Raw genomic sequence first — 23,570 nt, forward strand, 5'->3', positions numbered from 1 at the left:
AAAACAAAGATGCAGTTGAATTTTGCCAGACATGTCATACTCATCAGGCAATTGGAAAACCTCAGGCAGTGATAAAATCAGTACCTTCAATTCCCATTCCTGCATTTGAGAAACCTTTTACAAGGGTCTTAATTGATTGCTTAGGACCCCTACCTAAAACAAGAAGTGGGAATCAGCACTTATTCACAATAATGGATGTGTCCACTAGATTTCCAGAGGCCATTCCATTACACAATATCACAACTAAAAGGATTAAGAGGAGTTCCTCAAACTTTTCATGAGATATTTTCAGAGATGAAATTTGAACTTTGATCTGATTGTAAGTCAAAATTATTCTGGAAAGTTACGGATAGCTTAGGAACAGTTAATTAGCAATTGGTATTGTATCTATTATTCGGATAAGTTTTCCAATAGTGAAGTTATTCAAAATTCCTTTTCCTTTTGTATATTTTAAATATAGCTTTTTAAATAAATTGCGTTTTGCTTAACGTTGAGTAGTTCGACCAGTTGCATTCCATTTGGAATACAGCACTTCAAATCTATCTTTAAAATAAGAAAATGTTAGGGTGTAGACTACTTTCTTAAAATATATTGTGGGGGTCTGGTCCATAACAATGAACAGAGCTAAGGAATCCACAACCAATGGATCAGATCTAAGCTGCCACATCCGGTTGTGAATGGTCAAGCCCAATTAAACAACTCCCTAGAGAAGGAGGCTCCACAAATAGCCTCATCATCAATGATGGATAAGCCTAGCATATCAATTCAAAACATAAGGCAATCTTCAGCCAGAAGTGCCGAGTGGATGATTCATTGCAGCCTACTTCAGTGGTCCCCAGCATAACAGCTATCAGTCTTATGCTAATTCGATTCACACCATATATTATCAAAAAATGGCTGCAGACATTGATACTGCAAAGTCTATGGAGCCTGATAACATGCTGACAATAATATTGAAGACTTATGCCAGAACTTGCCACTCTCCGAGCCAACTGTTCTAGTACAATTACAATGCTGCCATCTCCCCAATAATATGGAAAATTGCCCAATTATGTCCTGTACATAAAAAGCAGGAAAACTCTAACCCAGCCAAATATAGCCCCATTGGTCTACTCTTGATCATTAGTAATAATAGAAAATGTCATCAACACTGATCTTAAGCAACACCTGCTCAGCAATGACCTGCTTAGTGATGCTCAGTTTTGGGTTCTGGCAGAACCACTCAACTCCTGATCTCATTACAGCCTTCATTCAAACATGGACAAAAATGCTGAATTGCAGAGGTGAGTCGAGACTGACAGCACTTGACATCAAATCTACATTTGACAAAGTTAGACATCAAACTGGAATCAATAGGTCTGATAGGACAATCTTTCTGTTGGATGGTGTCATATCTGGCACAAAGAAAGACAGTCATGTCATCTCAGTAGAAATTTCTCAGGGTAGTGTCCTAGGCCCAATCATCTTCAGCTGCTTCATCAATGACCTCTCTTCCATCATAAGGTCAGATGTAGGGATGTCCGCTGATGATTGCACACTGTTCAGAACTATTCACAACTCTTCAGAAACTGAAACAATCCATATTCAAAAGCAACAAGATCTAAACAGTATCCAGGTTTGGACTGACAAGTGACAAGTAACATTCAAGCCACACAAATGCCAATCATCAATAAGAGACAATCTAACCACTGCCCCTAGGAATTAATTGGTGTTTCCAAGGCTGAATCGCCCACTATCAACATTCTTGAGGTTATAATTGATCAGAAACTCAACTGGAACTGCTTCATAAATACAGTCGCTACAAGAGCAGGTCAGAGGCTAGGAACGCAGCAGTAAGTAAGTCACCTCTTGACTCCCCAGACCCTGCCCATCATCTGCAAGGCACAAGCCAACAGTGTGATGGAATAATCCTCATTTGCCTGTATGGGTGCAGCTCCAACAACATTCAGAAGCTTGACACTATCTAAGATAAAGTAGCCCACTTGATTGGCTCCACATCTACAAACATCCATTTCCTCCACAACAGACACTCAATATCAGCAATACTATCTACAAGATGCACTGCAGAAATTCACCAAACATCTTCAGATTGGGAGTGAAGGGTAATTTCAAAAAGAATAAATGAAGTTTGGCCAGTCTGGACTGGGAGCAGATACTTTTCGATCAATCTGTATCAAGATACTGAGGCACATTCAAGGAAGAAATAGGAAGAGTAGGACTAACATCTTCAAGTAAAGAAGAGGTGGGACCAACAAATCCAGCAAACCCTGGATATCAAGGGATATAAAGAATTGGATAATAGGGGAAAAGGCAGGCTATGGCAGATACTGAGGCCTCAAAATAACAGAAGCCCTAGAGGAGGACAGAACATGCAGTTGGGGCTTAAAAAGGAAATTAGAAGAGCAATAATGGGGCATAAAAAGATAACGACAAGTGAAATAAAAGAATATGCGAAGTTGTTTTATAAGTGCATGAAGTGTAAAAGGTTAACTGGGTAAGTGTAGGCCCTATTAAGGACCACAGTAGCAATTTGTGCATGGAGTTGGAGGACATAGGTACTGTGTTAAATTATTTTGTGCCAGTGCTCAAGAGTGAGAAGGACCATGTAGGTACAGAAATCTGGGAGAAGGACTGTGACATAATTAAAGAAGTTAGCATGGACAGAAAGGAGATGGTGTGGTCCGACTGGTTTAACAGTACATAAAATTCCAGGACTGGAGTACCTCAAGCTACTGGGATAGAAAAAGTAGGAAATAGAGGTGCTGGCACTAATTTTAAATTTCTATCTTGCCACCAGAGAGGTGCCAGAGGACTGGAGGATAGCTAATGTGGTATTGTTATTCACAAAGGACTCACTTGATTAAGCCTTTTGAAGAGGTGACCAAGTATGCACATGAGGGCAATCCATTTGACATAGTCTACTTGGACTTCAACAAGGCTTTTAGTAAGGTTCCTTATAGAAAGATAAGAGCCCGTGGGATTCAAAGAAATTTGGCTAATTGGATCCAGAATTGGGTGAACAATACAAAGCAGGCTGATGGTCGAGGGTATTTGGTGACTGGAAGCCAGTGTTCGGATGAGGTTCTGCAGGGATCAGTTTTGAAATTCTGTTTGTTTTTTTATTCATTCACAAAATAATGTGTCACTGTCTAGGCTAGCATTTGTTGCCCACTCCTCATTGTTAACAGTGAAGAATAAACTTCATTGCTGTGAATCTGGAGTCAAATGTTGGCCAGACCAGTTAAGGATAGCAGATTTCCTTCTCTAAAGGGCATTCGTGAACCAGGTGGGTTTTCCTAACCATGGTTTTATGGTCATCATTAGTTTCTTAATTCCAGATTTTTATTGGGTTCAATTCTACCATCTGCAAACTCAAACCCAAGTCTCCAGAACATTCCTTGGGTCTCTGGATTAATAGTCCAGTGATAATACCACAAGGCCATCACATCCCCTAGCTATGAAAGTATACATAAAGGATTTAGATTTCAGTGAAAGAGAGTTGATCAGTACGCTTGCACAAGAAGTGGTGGGGTGGTAAATAGTGAGGAGGGTAGCCTTAGATTGCAGGAAAAAAATGGGCTTATCAGATGAGCTGACCGGTAGCAAATGGAATTCAATTTGGGTAAGTGTGAGGCTATGCACTTTAGCACGACAAAAAAGGCAAGGGAAAGCATAATGCATGATTGGGCCGTTGGAACCATCAAGGGTAAGAGGTACCTTCGTGTAACTGTATACCAGTCCCTTAAGATAATGGAACTGGTAGATAAAGTAGTTAAAAAGGTATGTGGACTACTTTTTTGTTTAATAGGCAAGGCACAGAGTTTAAGAGCAGGGAGGTTATGCTGGAATTGTGTAAAACCTTGGTTAGGCCACATCTAGAGTATTATCTACAAGTCTGGAATCCACACAGTGGAAGGAATGTGACCATAATGGAGAAGGTGGAGAGGAGAAATACAGAATTTTGCCTGGGCTGGAGAATCTTAGTTATAAAGAGAGAGATTGGATAGACCAGGGACTGTTTTCTTTGGAAGAGAGCAGACTGAGGAGGTTCATGATCGAGATGGTCCCTCTGTGGTGGGATCAATGACTAGGGGGCAAAGATTTAACGTAAGGGGCAGGAGATTTAGAGCAGATGTGAGGAAAAATTATTTCACCGAGTAGATAGTGGAAATCTGAAACTCATTGCCTCTAAGAGTAGTAGTGACAGAAACCCGTATAACATTTAAGTAGTATTCATTGCAGTTGTGATGCCAAGGCACACAGGCTATCGGTCAAGTATTGAAAAATGGAATCTGCATGGTTAGATGCTTGTTTTTCACCAATGCCAACTTATTGGACCAAAAGGTTGCTTTCTGTGCTGTGGACTTCTACGAATCTATGAGTATCCCTATTAACATCCCTATCATGGAGACATTCAGGATCATTGATGTGTAAATTATAGACGATAAGGGCAAAGAACTGGAGGTAACTGGCTGAGGCATACCCTTTCACCAGAGCCACTACAGGGTACTCCCCTTCACTGATATCCAGAAGAGGTATATTTAACAAGACAAATGTCTAATCACACAGCATTAAAAGAATTGTTTTTACAACATCTTCTCAAATACAGTGGCTCAGTGGTTAATGCTGTTGTCCCACAGCACCAGGAACACAAGTTCGATTCCAGCTTTGGGTGACAGTCTGTGTGGAATTTGTACATTCTCCCAGTATCTGTGTGGATTTCAGCTGAGTCTTCTGGTTTCCTTCCACTGTCCAAAGATGTGCAGGTTGTTTCATGATAAGGTTGGGGAGGTGGTGGTGCTGGTTCTGGGTGGGATGTTCTTTGGATAGTCAGTGCAGACTCAATGGGCCAAATAGCCTCTGTAGGGATCCCATGATAAAATATTGCTCCACTTCCATCAGATCACATCATAAAATATTTTCATTATATTTTGAATTATTTACATCAAGAATTTATGACTGATGTCACATCCCTGTTGCCGCTGTGTGCTTTCATTAACCTACCATAATAACATGCTGTGATATCAGAGACACAGGGATGCCAGTGATGCTTAAGTATTCTATCATTGACCTCTTAAAATGTAGGTTGCCATCTCGGGCTTCTGAGTCCTCTGTATACTGCGTTATCTCAATGGATATATAGGCAGTATAATCCTATATCCCAAACATACATGGCCAGGCATCAAAGTGGGCTGACTAGATCTGTCACTTGCTACTGCTTCAATACTGGATGCCTCTCTTCTGTAGTCATTAAGTGTATTATGTATGGAACAAACAACAGTTTCACTTTCTCTACGAACATGGTATTCATACATACTTCACCTTAATTAAAATTTCCTTGAACGTCCTTCATCCTGAACAGCTGGATCTTTATTATTAAAATAAAAACATTAAATGCTCAAAATAGCAGGTTTGAGATCATCTATTTGGTGGACAGGGAGGGCTAGAGATTACGTTATTGTTTCAGGTCAATGGGCTTTCCTCGGAATTTAGAAAAATGAAATATATAATAGGTTTTAAGTAGGTGAAAGGGAAGTAGGTGGAGAAAAGAACAAAAGAAAAGGGTCAGATTTTGCTCTTCAAGGTGTGAACGGCAGGTCAGACTATTTCCCAATGTTGCGTTACTGCTTCCTTATTCAACTGAAATACTCACCTTATTTTCATGCCATGGAAAAGGGCAAGTCAGAGTCATGACCTCCACCTTCCAAAGCAAGACCAAGGCTAGGACAGTGTTGATTGGGTTAGAAGGGCTTTCTCGGTTCACAGGGAAATCAGTCCAATTCCGTATGTACGTCCTAGGCATCCTATTCTTAAATCTCACCCAAATCCTCTATGCTTTCTCCATACCCTCATACACAGTTTACCCAGTATCCACTATGGGCAGAAATCATGATCTCTATGCTAGCAATGCTAACTCTTTGAAATGCTCATATCATAGTAAAAATAAGCAAATAGCAATTTAAAAATCTTTGCAAATAATGTTAATCCTTTTTTTCCATTCATTCATGGGACGTGGGTGTTACTGGCTGGCCAGCATTTATTGTCCATCCCTAGCTGCCCTTGAAAAGATGGTCGTGAGCTACCTTCTTGAACTGCTGCAGTTTACAATCTTAGGTTTACCCGCAAAGCTCTTAGGAAAGAAATTCCTAGCAACACTGAAGGAACAGTGATATATTTCCAATTCAGGATGGTGAGTGGCTTAAAGGGAAACAGACAGATAACCAGGTTTGACCTACAGAGAATGAAACCTGAAAGCAACCCCACCCCCAGATTCTATGGAGTTCCTAAAGTGCACAAACCATACATCCCACTCAGATCCATCATATCGCTATCAGGGACACCATCACACAAACTGGCTAAAGAACTACAACAGAAACTGAAACACTGATCAGCGGATCCAGACATTCTATACAGTCAACACAGGAATTCTTGGACATCATCAGAAATACACATATAGACAAGGAAGAAACTTTGATCTCATTCGATGTAACGGCACAGTTCACCTCTATCGACAAAACCCTAGCCAGAGAAACAATAGCCAAACTGCTGGACATACAGAACAGACAACAAGACGGGGAACCTATGAACAAAGACTGCATACTCAAACTACTGGACCTGTGCCTCACAACACACTTCACATTCAACAACCAAATATATGAACAAATCAACGGCACACCCATGGGCTCGCCCATCTCTGGACTCATGGCAGAAGCGGTAATGCAAAGATTAGAACAAACAGTCTTACTGCAAATTCAACCCAAACTCTGGGTCAGATATGTAGATGACACCTTTGTAATCATTAAAAACACAGAAACAGAAAACACACACCGGATCATCAACACCACACTCACAGGAATCTGATTCACTAGAAAGGAAGAAAAGGACAACCAACTCCCATTCCTAGACGTGATGGTACAGAGAACACCGAATGGAGAATTCACCACAAAGGTATACAGGAAAACCACACACACAGAGCAAGTCCTGAACTACGAAAGCAACCACCCCAACACACACAAAAGAAGTTGCATCAAGACACTGTTCAAAAGGGCCACAACACACTGCAGCACACCAGAACTGCAAAAAGAGGAAGAACACCCCTACAATGTATTCGCCAAAAACAGATACCCGCGCAATTTCATCAACAGATGCCTAAGAGGAAGACAACGGAATGAGGACATGCCACAACCCAAAGGACTAGCCACGCTACCATACATCAAGAACATTTCTGAATTGACAGCCAGACTACTACGACCACTAGGACTCATAACAGCACACAAACCAACAGCCATCTCAGACAACAACTCACCAGGACAAAGGACCCGATACCCAGCATGAACAAAACCAACGTAGTGTACAAAATCCCATGCAAGGACTGCACAAAACACTACATAGGAAAAACAGGAAGATAGCTAACGATCCGTATCCATGAACACCAACTAGCCACGAAACGACACGACCAGCTATCTTTAGTAGCCACACATGCAGATGACAAGCAACATGAGTTCAACTGGGACAACACTACTACTATAGGACCAGCCAAGCAGAGAACAGCCAGGGAATTCCTAGAGGCATGGTACTCATCCACAGATTCTATCAACAAACATATCAACCAGGACCCAATATATCAGCCACTGCAGCGGACAGCTGGAACTGACAACCAGAAGCGGCAGAGACAAACCACTACAAATGCCAGAGGAAACATCACAGAAGCGCTTCACAAGAGGCTCCTAAGCACTGAGGATGTCACCTAGACAGGGGACGAAACATCTGCAACACAAATTCCCAGCTCAGCGAACAGAACCACAATAACGAGCACCCAAGCTACAAATCTTCTCACAAACTTTAAAGGGAAACTTACAGGTAGTGGTGCTACCGTGTATATCTGCTTGTACTTGTACTTCTCGATGAAAATGGTCATGAATTTGGAAGGTGCTGACTAAGGATCTTGTAGCACAGTTGGTACACACTACTGCTACTGAATATAGGTGGTGAAAGGAGTGGATTTTGTGGATGTGATGCCAACCAAGTGGGCTGCTTTGTGCTGGATGGTGTCAAGCTTCTTGAGTGCTGCTGGAGCTGCAACCATCCAGGCAAATGGAGAGTATTCCACCTTATTCCTGATTTATGCCTTGTAGATTGTGAACAGGGTTTGGGGAATCAAGATGTGAGTGTCTCACCACAGTATTCCTGGCCCCTGAGTTGCTCTTGTAGCCACTACATTTATGTGTTGGGTCCAGTTGAGTTTCTAGTCAATGGTAACCCTTAGGATGTTGATAGTGGGGGATTCAGTAGTAGTAATATTATTGAATGCCTTGGGGTGTTGATTAGATTGTTTCTTATAGGTAATGATATAGCCTAGCATTTCTGAACCATGAATATTACTTGCCACTTGTCAGCCCAAGTCTGATATTGTTCAGAGTTTGTTGCATTTGAACATGAACTGCTTCAATAACTGAGAAGCTGCGAATGGTGCTGAACATCCTCCAATCATCAGCGAACATCCCCAGTTGATGACTGACCTCCACTAATGATGACCATCCTCCTATGTGGCAGATGTGACTTGAAGCAGCCTCCTGATACCCAGTAATTTAGTTTTACTAGGGCTCCGTGATGCCACATTCAGTTGAATGCGGCCTTGATGTCAACGGGTGTCATTCTATTAACTGCTCTTAGAGCCCTTAATTATAAAGAAGCTCAAAGTGCCATTGAAAGCTATAACTCCAATGAAGCCAAATTCATTAATGGGTTTGGAACTCAGCTAAGTATTCATAATGGTATTCTTTCGCACAACTACATACAAAATCTTCATGTCTGAATACATTAAACCTCTTGAGCTACTGAAACAAATGTCAACTGCTCCACTGTTTCAAAAGGCTGAAGAGATTGCTGAACTCTGAAGCAATGTAAGATTAAAACACAAATGACATCTCAATGCTGTTGCATGAATAACACTTTATTCATCTTAACACTTCCTCAATGCTGATCCAATTAATGGTCTTTTTTTTTAAAAGAACAAAGCCCTATAATTTACAGCATTAATATATAATGGAAACACCAATAAATTATAATCTGCAATTTGAGTAAACTTTTCAAACTAATTGTCAAAAGATTCACAAAACAAGCTACTGTACAGCTCATGACCCCTCTGATTTGACATGCTTAATACATGTTTCAAAAACCCAACTGCTTTGCTGAAAATTTAAAACTCCAGGTAGTACAAAATTAAGCAAGGCAACAAAAAGGCAGTCCTGCCATCCATCTGCTAGCATTTTAAATTGTGATATGCCACATTTCCTGAACCAGTCAAAAAGTGCTTGGTGGGACTCAGATGGTAACATTGAAACTCTGACAGGGTTTTGACCTCCCATCATCGACACCCATTAACTGATTTTTCTATATACAGATGCTTGAAGTACCTTGAGGGAATAGTTACAAGTACTTTATTTTGCTGGAGATTTCATAACATGGAAAATTCAAAGTACATTCTCCTCCTACTGAGTAACAGGGATCCACACAGCAAAGATCCATGTCCATGTGAGTTGTATGACCTACTGTATCCTTGAAAGAACTGATGCATTCTCTCACAATTTTTAAAAATTAATCCGAAAATGCCTCATTTTCTCCTTTTCCATTATTGGAGAATGGTCAGCATCTTTGAACATTGTATACGTGAGAAGACAGTCAGAAATGGGAAATATATGGGTCTATATTATAAAGAGCATCTGGCAGTGAATTATGGAAGTACGGTTGTCAGGCACAACATTAGAGAAAAGTAATCCCTTTGTTTTGACATAAAAGGTAGAAATTCCAATAAATCAAGTAATTTTCATAAATTTAACTAATATATACAACATAGTGTTTTCCAAATCATAATGAAAGCTAAAGTTTAGTTCTCTTTTCAAGTAAAACAATGAAATCTATCGTACCTCAGAGTGAATTGCTCCACTGTTGAATTTGGTGTTAGAAACACAGAGATACTGAGGATTTCCCCAGATTTTAGTGGTCCTTCTGGCAAACGAATGAAAATATTTCCATCAAACCTGTGCTCCTGAATTAATTGTGCTTGGGGAGGCTGGTATAAATTAATGCTCCCTATACGTAGCAGAGGCTGCTGGTGAGATCCATCCTGCCTAATGTTTTTCCCTTTACGATAAGATGCATCACTGCCAGCATTGCATTCCCCATTTCTATCCGGAGGATGCAAGGTATAGTAGAGTTCAACTTGAAGATTTTCACTGATTGTATCCAAATTATCCATGGATTCCTTTCTTCCCAGAGTTGTGGTGGCAGAACTAAACCAGGCAAAGGGCAATTCAATTTGGACGAGGCAAATGGCTAAAATGCCCCTCAGTCTGCAGGAGCTTTCAATATCCCTGACATCGCGGAAAACATGAAGTCTTGCACATGGTAATTTATCCACAACGTCAAAATCATCCCAATCTCGACCTGCCACGTAAAATAGTACTTGAACAAGTGGCTGGTTAAAAGGAACTCGCTGTTGGATAATAAAGGCTCTGACCTTCCAATTCATGGTGAATCGGTCCAGTACTTCCAATGTACTGGTGGGCTGAAGTATATCTTTTGGGAGAATGCGATCCATGGAAAAAGGTCCTAAAGTCGCATTCACCACTGGAAGTTCTTTCGTCTGAAATACAACAAAATGTTCCAAGCGTTGGAGTGACTTGGTGCTGTTCCAATGTGTGTTTAATTTGTCCTTATTCAGGAAAAAGGCTAGCTGTACATTTGAAAGCTTGTAGTTCACAGGAAGATAAGCTGGAGATGTGTAGAAGTTCTGCAATCTTTCTGAACTTGTAGGCAATACTTGACTGTGAACTGCAAAAAGAGACAAAAAAGTGTTGAAAAAGTAGCTTTGAATGTTCCTCAACTTTAACAATGTTTCCTTAATTAATCAGTTAGCTTGGATAATAGAAAAAAAATTGATAAAAAGCAGAACTTTTTTTGAAGTTGCAGAAATCGCAAGTTCATTTAGCAATTAGAGTAAAATTTGTTCTAACTGAAGGAATGTGATTAATGAGTGGTATTATAGAGTTTTCATGAAAAATAGTTACATAACTAAATTACAACATTCAAACTTAATAACAGTTAAGAAATTTCACAGCAAAATAATTTCAATTTTTTTTCCCTATTGCATTTCCAGATTATGTAAACAGTGAGCAGACAAGAGCAATTTTGAGACTGAAACAGAAATGGAGCAGAAATTCACCAAAGATCCTCAGAGAACACCTTCCAACTCATGACTATTTCCAACTAGAAGGACAAGGGCAGCAGATATATGAGAACTTCACTATCTTCAAGTCCCAAGTCACTCACCATCCTGATTAAGAAATATATCATCGTTACTTCGCTGTCATTGGTTCAAAATCCTGGAACTCCCTCCCTAATGGCCTTGATGGTCAACCCATCGCAGATGGACTGCAGTAGTTCAAGAAGGCATCTCAATACCATCTTCTCAAGGCAACTAGGGATGGGCAATAAATGCTTATTAGCTAGTGATGCCCTATATCCCACAAATGACCAAATTTTTAAAATCTGAGACAGTACAAAGAGGGAACCTGAGGACAAATCCATCTTTAGGCACCCTCTGAAGAGGTTTGAAATAGTGGTCACAGCTATGACACTACCCCTATTGAGGAGCCCCTCCAAATTGATGGCTTGTTGCAGCAGTTATGGTCCACTTTAGCTACATCTGTGGCGATGGGAGCATATTAAGAGAAGGCCTCAAGGACATCCAAGTCAGCTGTTAGCAAATCACATCCAGCATCTGCTAGGCTTGGTCCTCAATTTAGGGTTCAATTGTTGCTAAGAAAACGCCATCACTAGCTCCAAATCAATCCATAAATGAACACAATTCTGCAGATTGACTACCTGCATCTAGGAAGACTGTTCAGAGATGAGAAAGCATTTGGCTATTGACAGAATTATTTTTCTGAAATTCTTCCTAATCTGAATTCACAGCCAACCTGATAGGACCAAAAAGATTCTGGCCAGTGCAGAACCACACAAACGTTGGTCTGCCAGTTTCCATTTACTATTGGAGTACTGTGGACATCAGACAAAGCTCCAGCTGAAGACTGATTAGATTAGGTTACCTACAGTATGGAAACAGGCTCTTTGGCCCAACAACACCACACCGACACTCTGAAGAGTAACCCACCCAGACCCATTCCGCTACCCTATATATAATCCTGACTAATGAACCTAACAGTATGGTCAATTTAGCATGGCCAATTCACCTGACCTGCACATCTTTGGATGATTAGATTAGATTAGATTATTTAGTGTGGAAACAAGCCCTTCAGCCCAACAAGTCCACACCGACCCTCTGAAGAGCAACCCACCCAGACCCATTACCCTACTTTTACCCCTTCACCTAACACTATGGGCAATTTAGCATGGCCAATTCGCCTAACCTGCACATTTTTTGGGACCATGGGAGGAAACCCACGCAGACACAGGGAGAATGTGCAAACTCCACACCGACAGTTGCTAGTCATAGGAAAATAAAAGATCAGTCGTTTCAGATATTTGAGTACATAATAAGTTTAGCAAAAAAGGTTAGTAACTTCCTTTGGAAATTTCAGTATCTTTGAGAACCACCAATTAACAGCCAATGGATTTGCTGCCACACAACTGAAAATACTCTCTACATTGCAGATGCAGTAATTGGTGAGCAATTAATTTCAGGAAAAGAGTCTCTATATTTGCATATGCATAGGCCTGACACATATTTTAGGCCATGATTTAAATTTTATGAGTAGTAGTAATGGGGAACAAAGAAATAGTGGTGGAAATGAATCGGTACTTTGCATCAGCTTTCATGGTGGAAAGCACCAATAGCACACCAGAACTTCAAGACAGTCAGCAGCAAAGATACTAGCCCTCATGAAGGAGAAGGTGCTGGGAAAACAAAGGTCCGAAGGTAGATGAACCACCCAGTCCAGATGGGCAATGCCCCAGAGTTCTGAAGAAGATAGCTGAGAAGATTGTAGTGGTATTGGTGATATTTCAGGAATCACTGGAGTCAGGGAGGGTCCCAGAACATTGCAAATTGGCTAATCTAACAACCCTGTTTAAGAAGGGAGGGAAGCAGAGACCAGAATATTAGAGGCTGGTTGTCTTGACATGATTTTAATAAGATTTTACAGTCCATTATTAAAGATGAGATTGCAGAGTACTTGGGAGTGCATGGTAAAATAGGGCTGAGTGAGCATGGCTTCATCAAGAGAGGTCATGCCTGAAAAAATTGTTAGAATTCTTTGAGGAGATATCAAGCAGGTTAGACAAAGCAGAGCCAGTGGACTTGATGCATTTGGATTTCTAAAAGGGCTTTGACAAAGTTCCACACAGGAGGCTGCTGAATAAGATTAGCACCCATTGTTTTTAGGGGCAAGGTACTGGCACGGATAGAAGATTTGCTGAGTGCCAGAAGGCAGAGAGGAGGGACAAAGGGATCTTTTTCATGATAGCAACCAGTGACTAGTGGAGTTTCCCAGGTATCTGTGTTAGGACCACAACTATTCACTTGACACATTATCGATCTGGATAAAGCAACTGAGGGCATTGTTGTTAAGTTTTCAGACGACAGGAGGGACAGGTACTGCTGAGGAAGCTGCAGAAGGACTTGGATCAAGCTAGGAGAATAGACAAAGAAATGAAATATGGAATACAATGTGGGAAAACGTGAGGTTTTGCACTTTCATAGGAAGGATAGAGGCATACCATATTTTCTAAATGGGTAGCACAAAGCAACTTAGGAGTCCTAGTTCAGGATTTGCTTAAGGTTAACAAGTTGGTTTAGTTGGCATTTAGGAAGGCAAATGCAATGCTAACATTGATTTCATGAAAGCTAGAATACAAAGGCAGAGATGAACTGTTGAGTTTGTTTAAGCCTCTGGTCAGAGGCGTTGGAGGGGGTGCAGAGGAGGTTTACAAGAACAATACTGGGGATGAAGTGTTTATCACATGAGGAGCAGTTGAGGACTCTAGGTGTGTATTCAATGAAGTTTAGAAGGTTGAGGGAGTATCTCATTGAAACTTACAGAATATTGAAAGCTCTGGATAAAGTGAAAATGAATTATCACAAATGAACACGTTTCCACCAGTTGGTCAGACTATGACCCAAAGTCACAGCCTCAGAAAAAAGGGACAACCCATTAGAACTGAAATGAGGAGGAATTTCTTCAGCCTGAGGTTGGTAAATCTGTAGAACTCATTGTCGCAGAAGGTTGTGGAGGCCAAATCATGGAGTGTACTTAAAACAGATAGATGTTTTCTTTATTTGTAAGGGGATCAATGGTAACGGGGAGAATGCAGGAGAATAGGATTGAAAAACACAGCCATGATCAAATGATGGAGCTAACTTGGTGAGCCAATTGATGTAATTCTGTTCCTATGGAAATCTTTAATTATATAGTGGGCTGCATATTTCCACACTGCCCAACAGTTGAAAGTGTGCGGCTGGGAAAGCACAGCAGGTCAGGCAACATCCAAGATGCAGGACAATCGACGTTTTGGGCATAAGCCCTTCATCAGGAATGAGGCTTGTGGACCGAGCTGAGGGATAAGTGGGAGGAGGGTGGGGGTGGGGGGGGAGGTGGGGAAAAGGGCAGGGTAGCTGAGAAAGCAATAGGTGGATGAAGGTGAGGAAGAAGGTGATAGGTCAGAAGTGGGGAGGGGTGATAGACCGGTCAGGAGAACAGTGCTGAGTTGGAGGCTTGGGACTGGGATAATATGTGTGTGTGTGAAGCTTTTGAAATCCACATTTTTCCTGTGTGGTTGCAGGGTCCCAAAGCAGAATATGAGGCGCTCCTCCTCCAGGCATCGGGTGGTAATGGTTTGGCAGTGGAGGAGGCCCAGGATCTGCATGTCCTTGGCAGAGTGGGAGGGGGCCTTGAAGTGTTCAGCCACAGGGTGGTGGGGTTGGTGGGGGTGGGTGTCCCAGAGATGTTCTCTGAACAATCCGCAAGAAGGCGGCCTATCTCCCCAATCACACTGGGTGCAATAGTTGACATTGGTAGAGATACAGGTAAATATCTGACGGAAGTGGAAGGATTCCTTGGAACCTTGGACGGAGGTGAGGGGAGTGGTGGGGCGCAGGTTTTGCACTTCCTCCTGTGTCAGGGAAAAGTGCCATGAGTGGGCTGTGGACCTGATGAGGAGGTCGCGGTGGGAATGGTCTCTCCAGAATGCTGATGGGTAGGGAGGGAAATATATCTTTAGTGGTGGGATCTGTTTGGAGGTGGCAGAAGTGGCAGAGAAAGATGCGATATATGCAGAGGTTGGTGGGATGGAAAGTGAGGACCAGGGGGTTCTGTCCTTGCTGCGTTGGGAGGGATGGGGTTCAAGGGCAGTGGTGCGTGAAGTGGAGGAGATGCGCTAGAGGGCATCGTCAACCACTGGGAAGAGAAGTTGCAATCATGGAACGAGGAGGCCATCTGGGACTTTGAGGTGGTGCCCAACATACTGACTCCTCAGGTTCCTGTACTATGGCTGTATAGCAGCCATGGTAACAGTACATTCCTTGGACAGTCTTTTTAATTTCAATTTATCTTGATTTTCATCTACTGTTTAATAAACATTAGCTAAACAGTGGTTCATATTGAAAAATTGTTGTTGTACCAGCTGTTTCTGTGTTGCAGATGTCAGAATCTGATTCAGCAATTATACCTATGAATAAGCAAGTACATAATCAAATGAGCATCGTCCTCAAACACATCACAAATGCTAAACAGACTACATCCAGATCCTGAATATCCATTAATTATCACATTACTCATTTGTATGACAGACATTGTCTTTTTGGTTTGACACAGCATCCTGTGAGGGGCAACTACCACTCATGCCTCCATTACACATTAGCAACATGAAACAGCAAGCTGCACCGCTGCAGAATTTTGAGCTATCTTATCCCTTCAGGGTAATCTGAAGTAGTCTGAGCACACTTCAGATCTAAAAGCGGCAGCGTTCGGCTTGTTCAAGAGTTTACACAATCCGGATATAGGTTTGCTCGTTGAGCTGGAAGGTTCGTTTTCAGACATTTCGTCACCATACTAGGTAACATCTTCAGTGAGCCGCCGAATGAAGCACTGGTGGTGTAGCCCACTTTCTATTTATATGCTAGAGTTTTCTAGGGTTGGTGATGTCATTTCCTATGGTGATGTCATCTCCTGTTCTTTTTCTTAAGGGGTGGTAAATGTGAGCCAAGTCAATGTGTTTGTTGATAGACACCTCCCTTCCTTCTCTGCAATGTGAAAATCTCTAGCTCCCTCACCCTCTCTTCATCAGACAAGCACTCCAATCCAGGCAGCATCCTGGTAAATCACCTCTGCACACTCTAGAAAGCATCTACATCCTTCCTGTAAGGAGGCAACCAGAACTGGATATAATATTCTAAGTGTGGACTCACCAGCGTTTCATAGAGCTGCAGCAAAATCTCGCAGCTTTTAAACTCCATCTCACTGTTAATGAAAGCCAAAAATCCACACACCTTCTTAACAACCCTATCAACTTGGGTGGCAAATTTGAAGGATCTATGTATGTGGACCCCAAGTTCCCGCTGTTCCTCCACACTGCCAAGAATCATGTCTTTAACCCTGTATTTAGCATTCAAATTCTACATTCCAAAATAAATCATTTCACACTTATCCAAATTGAACTCCATATGCCACTTCTCAGCCCAGCTTTGCATCCTGTCAATGTCTTGTTGTAGCCTGCAACTGCCTTCAACACTATCTGCAACACCACCAACCTTTCTGTCATCAGCAACCTTACAAACTTATCCTTCCACTTATTCACTCAAATCATTTATAAAAACTACAAAGAGCAGAGGCCTAAAACAGATCCTTGTTTGACACCACTGGTCACTGACCTCTTGGCGGAATACTTTCCATTCACTACCACTCGCTGTCTTCTTTCGGTCAGTCAATTCTGTATCCAGTCAGACAAATGAAAATAGGACAAAAGATTCTTGCTCACAGTGAAAGCTGAAAGAAATCAGAACTACAGAATCTCAACCAAGCTGCAAAGTAAATATTGTGAAACTGACTATTAACTATCAATGTCAATACTGCTGGTCATCTCCACTGCAATGGTCGTGATGTTCAACTATCTGCTTTTCATGAACAATGCAGAAACTGATCTAGATATAATTTTTTACAACTTTATCCTTTTGGCATCACCTCCTAGTTGTAATATATATTGATTCTTCATATGTTAATTCAATGTTAATTCAAGAAAGCCTGGTTAAATTGATTCCTTCTAAAGTATAAGTTCATTTGCATCTGGAAAAAAGGTATCTACAAGAAAAGGGATCTGTTTTTAAATTAGCCTTGTTGCAACCAACTGAAAGGATAGGTGGGTAAAGACAGGGAGCCAGTTAATCCCTCCTCACCCAGGAACTTAACAATTTGAAGTACCCTCTCTGGAACTATAACAAAGTGGGGAACGTCTCCCAGGTCTGGCTGTAACAAATGCCTTACATGATGGGTTTACCTGACAAAGGAGCAACACTCTGAAACTTTGCGATTTCAAATAAACCTGTTTGACTATAATCTGGTGTCATCTGACTTCTGACCTTGTCCACCCCAAACCAAAACTGGCACCTCTACATCAAGGATGGGTTTGATGCTCACTATTTCAGCATTAAGTTTGCACGGTTAGCAGGACCATACCAAATGTATGTGGTTGACATATGAGGAAAGGATTGTCAGGGCAAGTCTCTTTCCTATTAGAAAATACATCCTGAGGAATGTGGCCTAATAGAGGTCTGGAAAACTATGGAATCATGAGAATCATACAGTACTGAAAAATGCCTTTGGCCCGTTGAGTCTGTGCCACCAAAATTGTTCTAAATCTATAGCAGTTCCACAGACTTGAACCTTATGATTAGGTATCCTGCTTATTTGGAAGAAACAAAGATGACATCACAGGAAAACCACAGTCGAGGGTCATAGAAAGCTGATTAGCAAGTAGTAGGTCAAGTCAGATCCAAATTTACAACTATTATCACTTATAGTTTGAAAGATCTTTTTTTAATATAGTTACTAAGGGCTGTAATTCGGTAGTAATGAGGAACAGTAGAGGGCCAGACAGAAATTGATATTATTTGATATTAAGCATTTTCCAGGTTTAAATTAAAGGAATAAATCATGGTAATACAGCTCAAAATTGTGGTGTGCTCCTTCTGCTCTATGTGGGAAGCTGGGAACATTTCCAGTGTCTCCAGCTACAGCTCCTTGAAGACTTGAGTTTCAAAGCTGCAGATGTATCTGGGGACACTGAAGAGCATCTGTGAAACTGAAAGAATCAAGGATAGCATGCATACACAGGTAGTCACAAAGACAGAAAGGGTTTAGGTGACCATCAGACAGAGTAAGAAGACTAGCGTGCAGTGCAGGAATCCTATGTGGTCATTCCCCTAAAAAACAGATACACATAGTTCTTCTGACACAATGGTTGCGTTCTTGTTATAGAAAAATTGTGCTTTAGAAACAGTGCTTAAAGTGCTGACAATCTAATCATGTTTCAGCCAACACACATTTAAAACTTTAGAAACAGTGTCCCCAGTTCATCGATTGTATAATAGTGAATTCGTATTAATGAAATGCGCATTATAACAGAACAACCTGTACACAGATTTGAATACTGGTGAAGGGAATAGTCTCTCAGGGGAATTGCAACAGCCAAATTCGTGACACTACGGTTGGTTCTGCTGCACAGGGTGGAGCAAAAAGTATGGAAATGCAATAGTCATACAGGATTAAACTGTATGGGGAAGAGATAGGCCTTTCCAATGGCCGCAAAATGAGACTCCAACATGTATGCTACCTCCCTAGTGCTCGGGTCAAAGATATCTCAGAGTGGCTACACAACATCCATGTGTTGGAGAGCAAACAGTCATAGTCATGGTACACATTGGTAACAATGACTTAGATTATAAAGAAGGATGAGATTTTAAAAGCAAAATGTAGGGACTTAGGGACTAAGAAGAAAAGTACAACCTCAAAAGTAGTAATCACAAGATTGCTGCTCGTGCCATGTGTTAGTTTGTAGATAAGTAGGAGGCTAGAGGAACACAGCAAGCCAGGCAGCATCAGGAGATGGAGAAGTCGACATTTTGGGTATAACTCTTCTTCAGGAATGAAGGTGGGGATAGGGGGACCTGCAGATTAAGGGGGGGGGGGGAATGGAATGATTATGGGTGGGGAGAGAGTCTGAATAGTGAGGTATTGATAGGTGAATGGGTGGTGGGTGTGACCTGATTGGTCGATGGGAGGACTGAATCTGGTTGGTAGGTGAAAGGGATGTTCTTTAGGAGGAATGGAAGGTAGGAGGTGGAGCTGGAGAGGGAGTTGGGGATGGGTGGAAAGTTATTTGAAATTGGAGAACTCAATGTTGAGTCCTCTGGGCTGTATTTTCTGCACAGGCAGAAGAAAAGGTGTTGTTCCTCTAATTTGTGGTCTGACTCATTATGGCAATGGAGGAGGCTGAGGATGGACACGTCGGAGAGAGAGTGGGAGGGGGATTTGAAATGGGTGGTGACCAAGAAAACAGGCTGACCCTTACGTGCCTGGCTGAGATGCTTGGCAAAACGTTCCCTTAGTTTATGTTTGGTCTCACTCATATATAGTAAATCACATTGGGAGCACTAGATGCAGCAAACTAGGTTGGACGAGAGGCAGGTGAACCCCTATTTCACCTGGAAGGATTGTTTGGGGCCCAGAATGGAGCTGTCGAAGGTGGTGTGCTGACACGTTTTGCAACTTTTACGGTTGCAGGAGAAGCTACTGAGGCATTGTTGAGGAGAGTGGCACAAATCAAGGAGGGACAATGATAATGGTTCTTGCGAAAGGCAGCGAGAAGTAGGGAGGGGAAGATATTTTTGGTGGTGGGGTCCAGTTGAAGTTGGCAGAAGTGTTTGAGGATGATACGTTTGAGGAGACTGGTGGGGTGGAAAGTGAGGACATGGGAGACCCTGTCTTTATTATGTTTGGTGGTGGTGGTGGGGGCGGGGGGGGGGGAGGAGGAGGTGGTGGTGTTTAAAGCATTGGAACAGGGAATGGAGGAGTTTTGGTGGAGGGATATCTGGATGACGAATGGGGGAAAAGCACATTGTTTAAAATAGGTGGGCACTGGGATGCCTGAGAGTGAAACTTCTCATCAGAGCAGATGGAGGAATTGGCAAAACGGGATGGGCGATGTAGTCCAGGTAGTTATGGGAGTCTGTGGGTTTATAGTAAATGTCAGTCTGTAAATTGTTGCTGGAGATGGAAACAGAGAGGTCAAGAAAAGTGAAGGTGGTGTCTGAGATTGCCAATAACTTCATCCTGCCTTCATATTCACTTGGTCTATTGATGAATTGACCAAGTTCAGCCTGGGTACAGGATGCAGCACTGATGCAGTCATCAATGTAAGGGTGGAAGAGTTGAGGAACAGTACCTATGTGGGTGCTGTTCGATGTAGCCAAGAGGTCGGTGTAATTAGGGGCCATGCGAGTGCCCATGGCCACCCCTGGATTCGGAGGAAATGGGAAGAGCTTAAGCAAAAGTTATTGCGGGTGAGGACTAATTCGGTGAGGTGGAAGAAGGTATTGGTGGAGGGGACTGTTGGAGAGAAAGAAACCAATGGCCTGCAGGCTGTCATTGTGGGAAATGGATGTGTATAAAGGACTGCACATCCATAGTGAAGAAGAAGATGAAGCACAGGGACTGGAAGTTCCAATGAGGCGAAAGGTGTGGTTGGTTACTGGATATAGGTGGGATATGCCTGGACAAAGGGGGAGAGGATGGAGTTGAGGTAGGAAGAAATTAGTTCAGTGGGCAGGAGCAGGCGGAGAAAATGGATCAGCTGGGGTAGTTGGGCTTGAGGATCTTGGGGGGACAGATAGAACTGGGCAGTGTGGGGCTGAGGTCTATGAAATTGGAGGCGATGGAGCGGAGATCACTGGAGGCGATGAGGTCACGGACAGTATGGCTGATAATGGCCTAATGGGCCATGGTGGGGTCTTGAGTCAAGAGGGAGGTAAGACATGGTATTGGACAACTGGCCAGCCTGACCTCCTGATCACCACCCATTTCAATTCCCTCTCCCACTTCCTCCCTGACATGTCCATCCTCAGCCTCCTCCATTGCCACAGTGAATCAAACCGCAAAGTGGAGGAACAACACTTTTATCTTCTGTCTGGGCAACCTACAGCTCAGAGAACTCAACATCGAGTTCTCCAACTTCAAATAACCTTACCACCCATCTCCCACCTCGTCCCTTCCATTCTTCCAATCCACCCTTCCTTCCACCTATCAACTGGATTCATTCCTCCCATTGACCAACTACAGTCATACCTACCACCTGTATTCACCAATCACTACCTGAGCACTCCGACTGTTCCTCCCCCCCAACCTTTCCCCCATCTCCACCTCCAGTCTGAAAATGGGTTATACCAGAGATATTGACTTCTCCTCCACCTGTATACTATCTACAAACTGCACTTCAACAACTCACCAAGGTTTCTTTAAGCTTCCAAATATGTGACCTCTACCTCCAAGAAAGACAGGGACAGCAAACACATTGTGGCAAAACAACGTGTCATTCTGACTTCGAACTACATCGCCATTTCTTCACTATCACTCGGTCAAAATCCTAGAACTCCTTTCCGAACAAAATGCGAGTTTACATTACTCACCATGGATCTACGGAAAGAATTAAATAATCCAGGATTCTTAACTTTTGGAAGAGATAGGCAAAATGTAAATGGGAAAGAATTGCCTTAAGAATAAAGAATGGGAAGAAAGAAGTAGAAAAAAAAACAATCTTAGTACAGAAAACCAAGGTACGGAATCAGTTCTGGTGGAGGTAAGAAACAACAAGGATCAGAGAACATTTGACAGGAATACTCCATAGACACTCTACCTGTAGTTGAAGAGTCAGCAGAATATAAATCAAGAAACTAAAGATGCATTTAACAAGGTTACTACAGTAATCATGGCAGACTGCAATACTCATACTGCCTGGACAAACCAGGTTTTCAGTATTTACTAGGAGGTTAGTTCATGGAATGCATGCAAAGTGGCTTTTTTAGTTCAGCATGTTAAGGGATGAAATAGGCATCAGGGTCTTTCCAACTCAGTACTATGAAACAGCTAATTAATTGTCTGTAATAAAGGATTATTTGGGAAGAGTGGTCATAAAATAACAAAATTTTAACTTGTGTTTGTGAGCGTGATTTAGTTATGTCCAAAAACGAGGTTTTTAAATCGGAACAAAGCAAACTACACTAGTTATGAGGGATGGATTAGCTAAGGTAGAGTGGAAACAAGGGCCGAAGGGCCTGTACTGCGCTGTATTCTTCTATGTTCTATGTTCTTCTATGTTATGGTAGACAAGGAATGAATGACGAACACTTAAGGAATTAATTCATAATACCAAACAAATATATATTGGCTGAAGGAATAAGAATTAGGAGCAGGAATCGGCAATTCAGCAAGGCTGGTCCAACATTTAATATGGTCATCGCTGATCTCATTTCAGACTCAAGGGCACCCTCCTGCCCAGTTTCCATAACTCCCCAACCCATTACTCATTAAAAATTTGCCCATCATCTCTTTACATTTAATCAATGACCCAGCAACTACTACACTCTGGAGTAGTGAATTCCACAGACTCATGACCCTCCGAGAGAAATAATTTCTCATCTGTTTTAAATCTGCTACCCCTTATCTTAAGACTACAAGCTCTAGATTCTAGATAGCCCCTCAGGAGGAAACATCCTTTTTACATCAAATTTGTCAATCTCCTTTAGCATTTTATATACCTCGAATACATCTCCTCTTATTCTTTTAAATTCCAAACAGTATAAACCTAAACTACCCAATCTCTCTTCATAAAACAAACCCCTCAACTCCAGCATCAATTTAGTGAATCTCCTCTGAACCACTTCTAATGCAACTACATCCCTCTTCAAGTAAAGGTACCAAAATTAGATGCAATATTCCAGGTGCAGTTTCACTAATCCCTTGTACAATTGAAACAATATTTACCCACCTTTATATACCACTCCTTAAGCAATATCATTCTAAAATTTCATTTGCCTTTCTTAATATTTGTTGTACAAAGCAGTTTTCTGCCAATCATACATGAGGACACCCAGATTCATCTCCACCAAAGGTCTCTGAAGTTCCTCTTCATTTAGACAATAAGATGTCTTTCTATTCCTCTGACCAAAATGGACAACCTCACACTTATCTGCATTAAACTTCATCTGCCAAATCCTGGCCCATTCACCAAACTGATTCATGTCCATTTATAATTTTTTATTTCTTTGTTGCAACTTATTTTCCCACTTCCATTAGTGTCACTGCAAATTTGGCTATACTACTTTCTATCCTTCCATCCAAGTCATTAACACGGATTGTAAATAGTTGGGTCCTGAGGACTCAACCTCATGAGCTACCCACCAGAAAAAAAAAACATTTATCCCAATGTTCGGCCTTTTATTGCTTTACCAAGCCTCTATCCAAGCTAATAAACTATCCATAATTTCACATGCTTTTATTTTG

General features: G+C 41.8%; 1 protein-coding gene across 2 annotated transcripts in view; it reads right to left on the reverse strand.

The window, feature by feature from the left end:
• tmem132e (transmembrane protein 132E) overlaps nucleotides 1–23,570 on the reverse strand; it is a 779,639-nt gene that overhangs the window by 541,684 nt on the left and 214,385 nt on the right. For both annotated transcript variants that reach the window (XM_072589443.1, XM_072589444.1), the window contains one exon: nucleotides 9,927–10,833. In XM_072589443.1, the coding sequence (XP_072445544.1) occupies nucleotides 9,927–10,833 (907 nt within the window). The remainder of the gene's footprint in view (nucleotides 1–9,926; nucleotides 10,834–23,570) is intronic.

Source organism: Chiloscyllium punctatum, chromosome 19 (genome assembly GCF_047496795.1).
Source record: "Chiloscyllium punctatum isolate Juve2018m chromosome 19, sChiPun1.3, whole genome shotgun sequence".
Classification (NCBI taxonomy): Eukaryota; Metazoa; Chordata; class Chondrichthyes; order Orectolobiformes; family Hemiscylliidae; genus Chiloscyllium; species Chiloscyllium punctatum.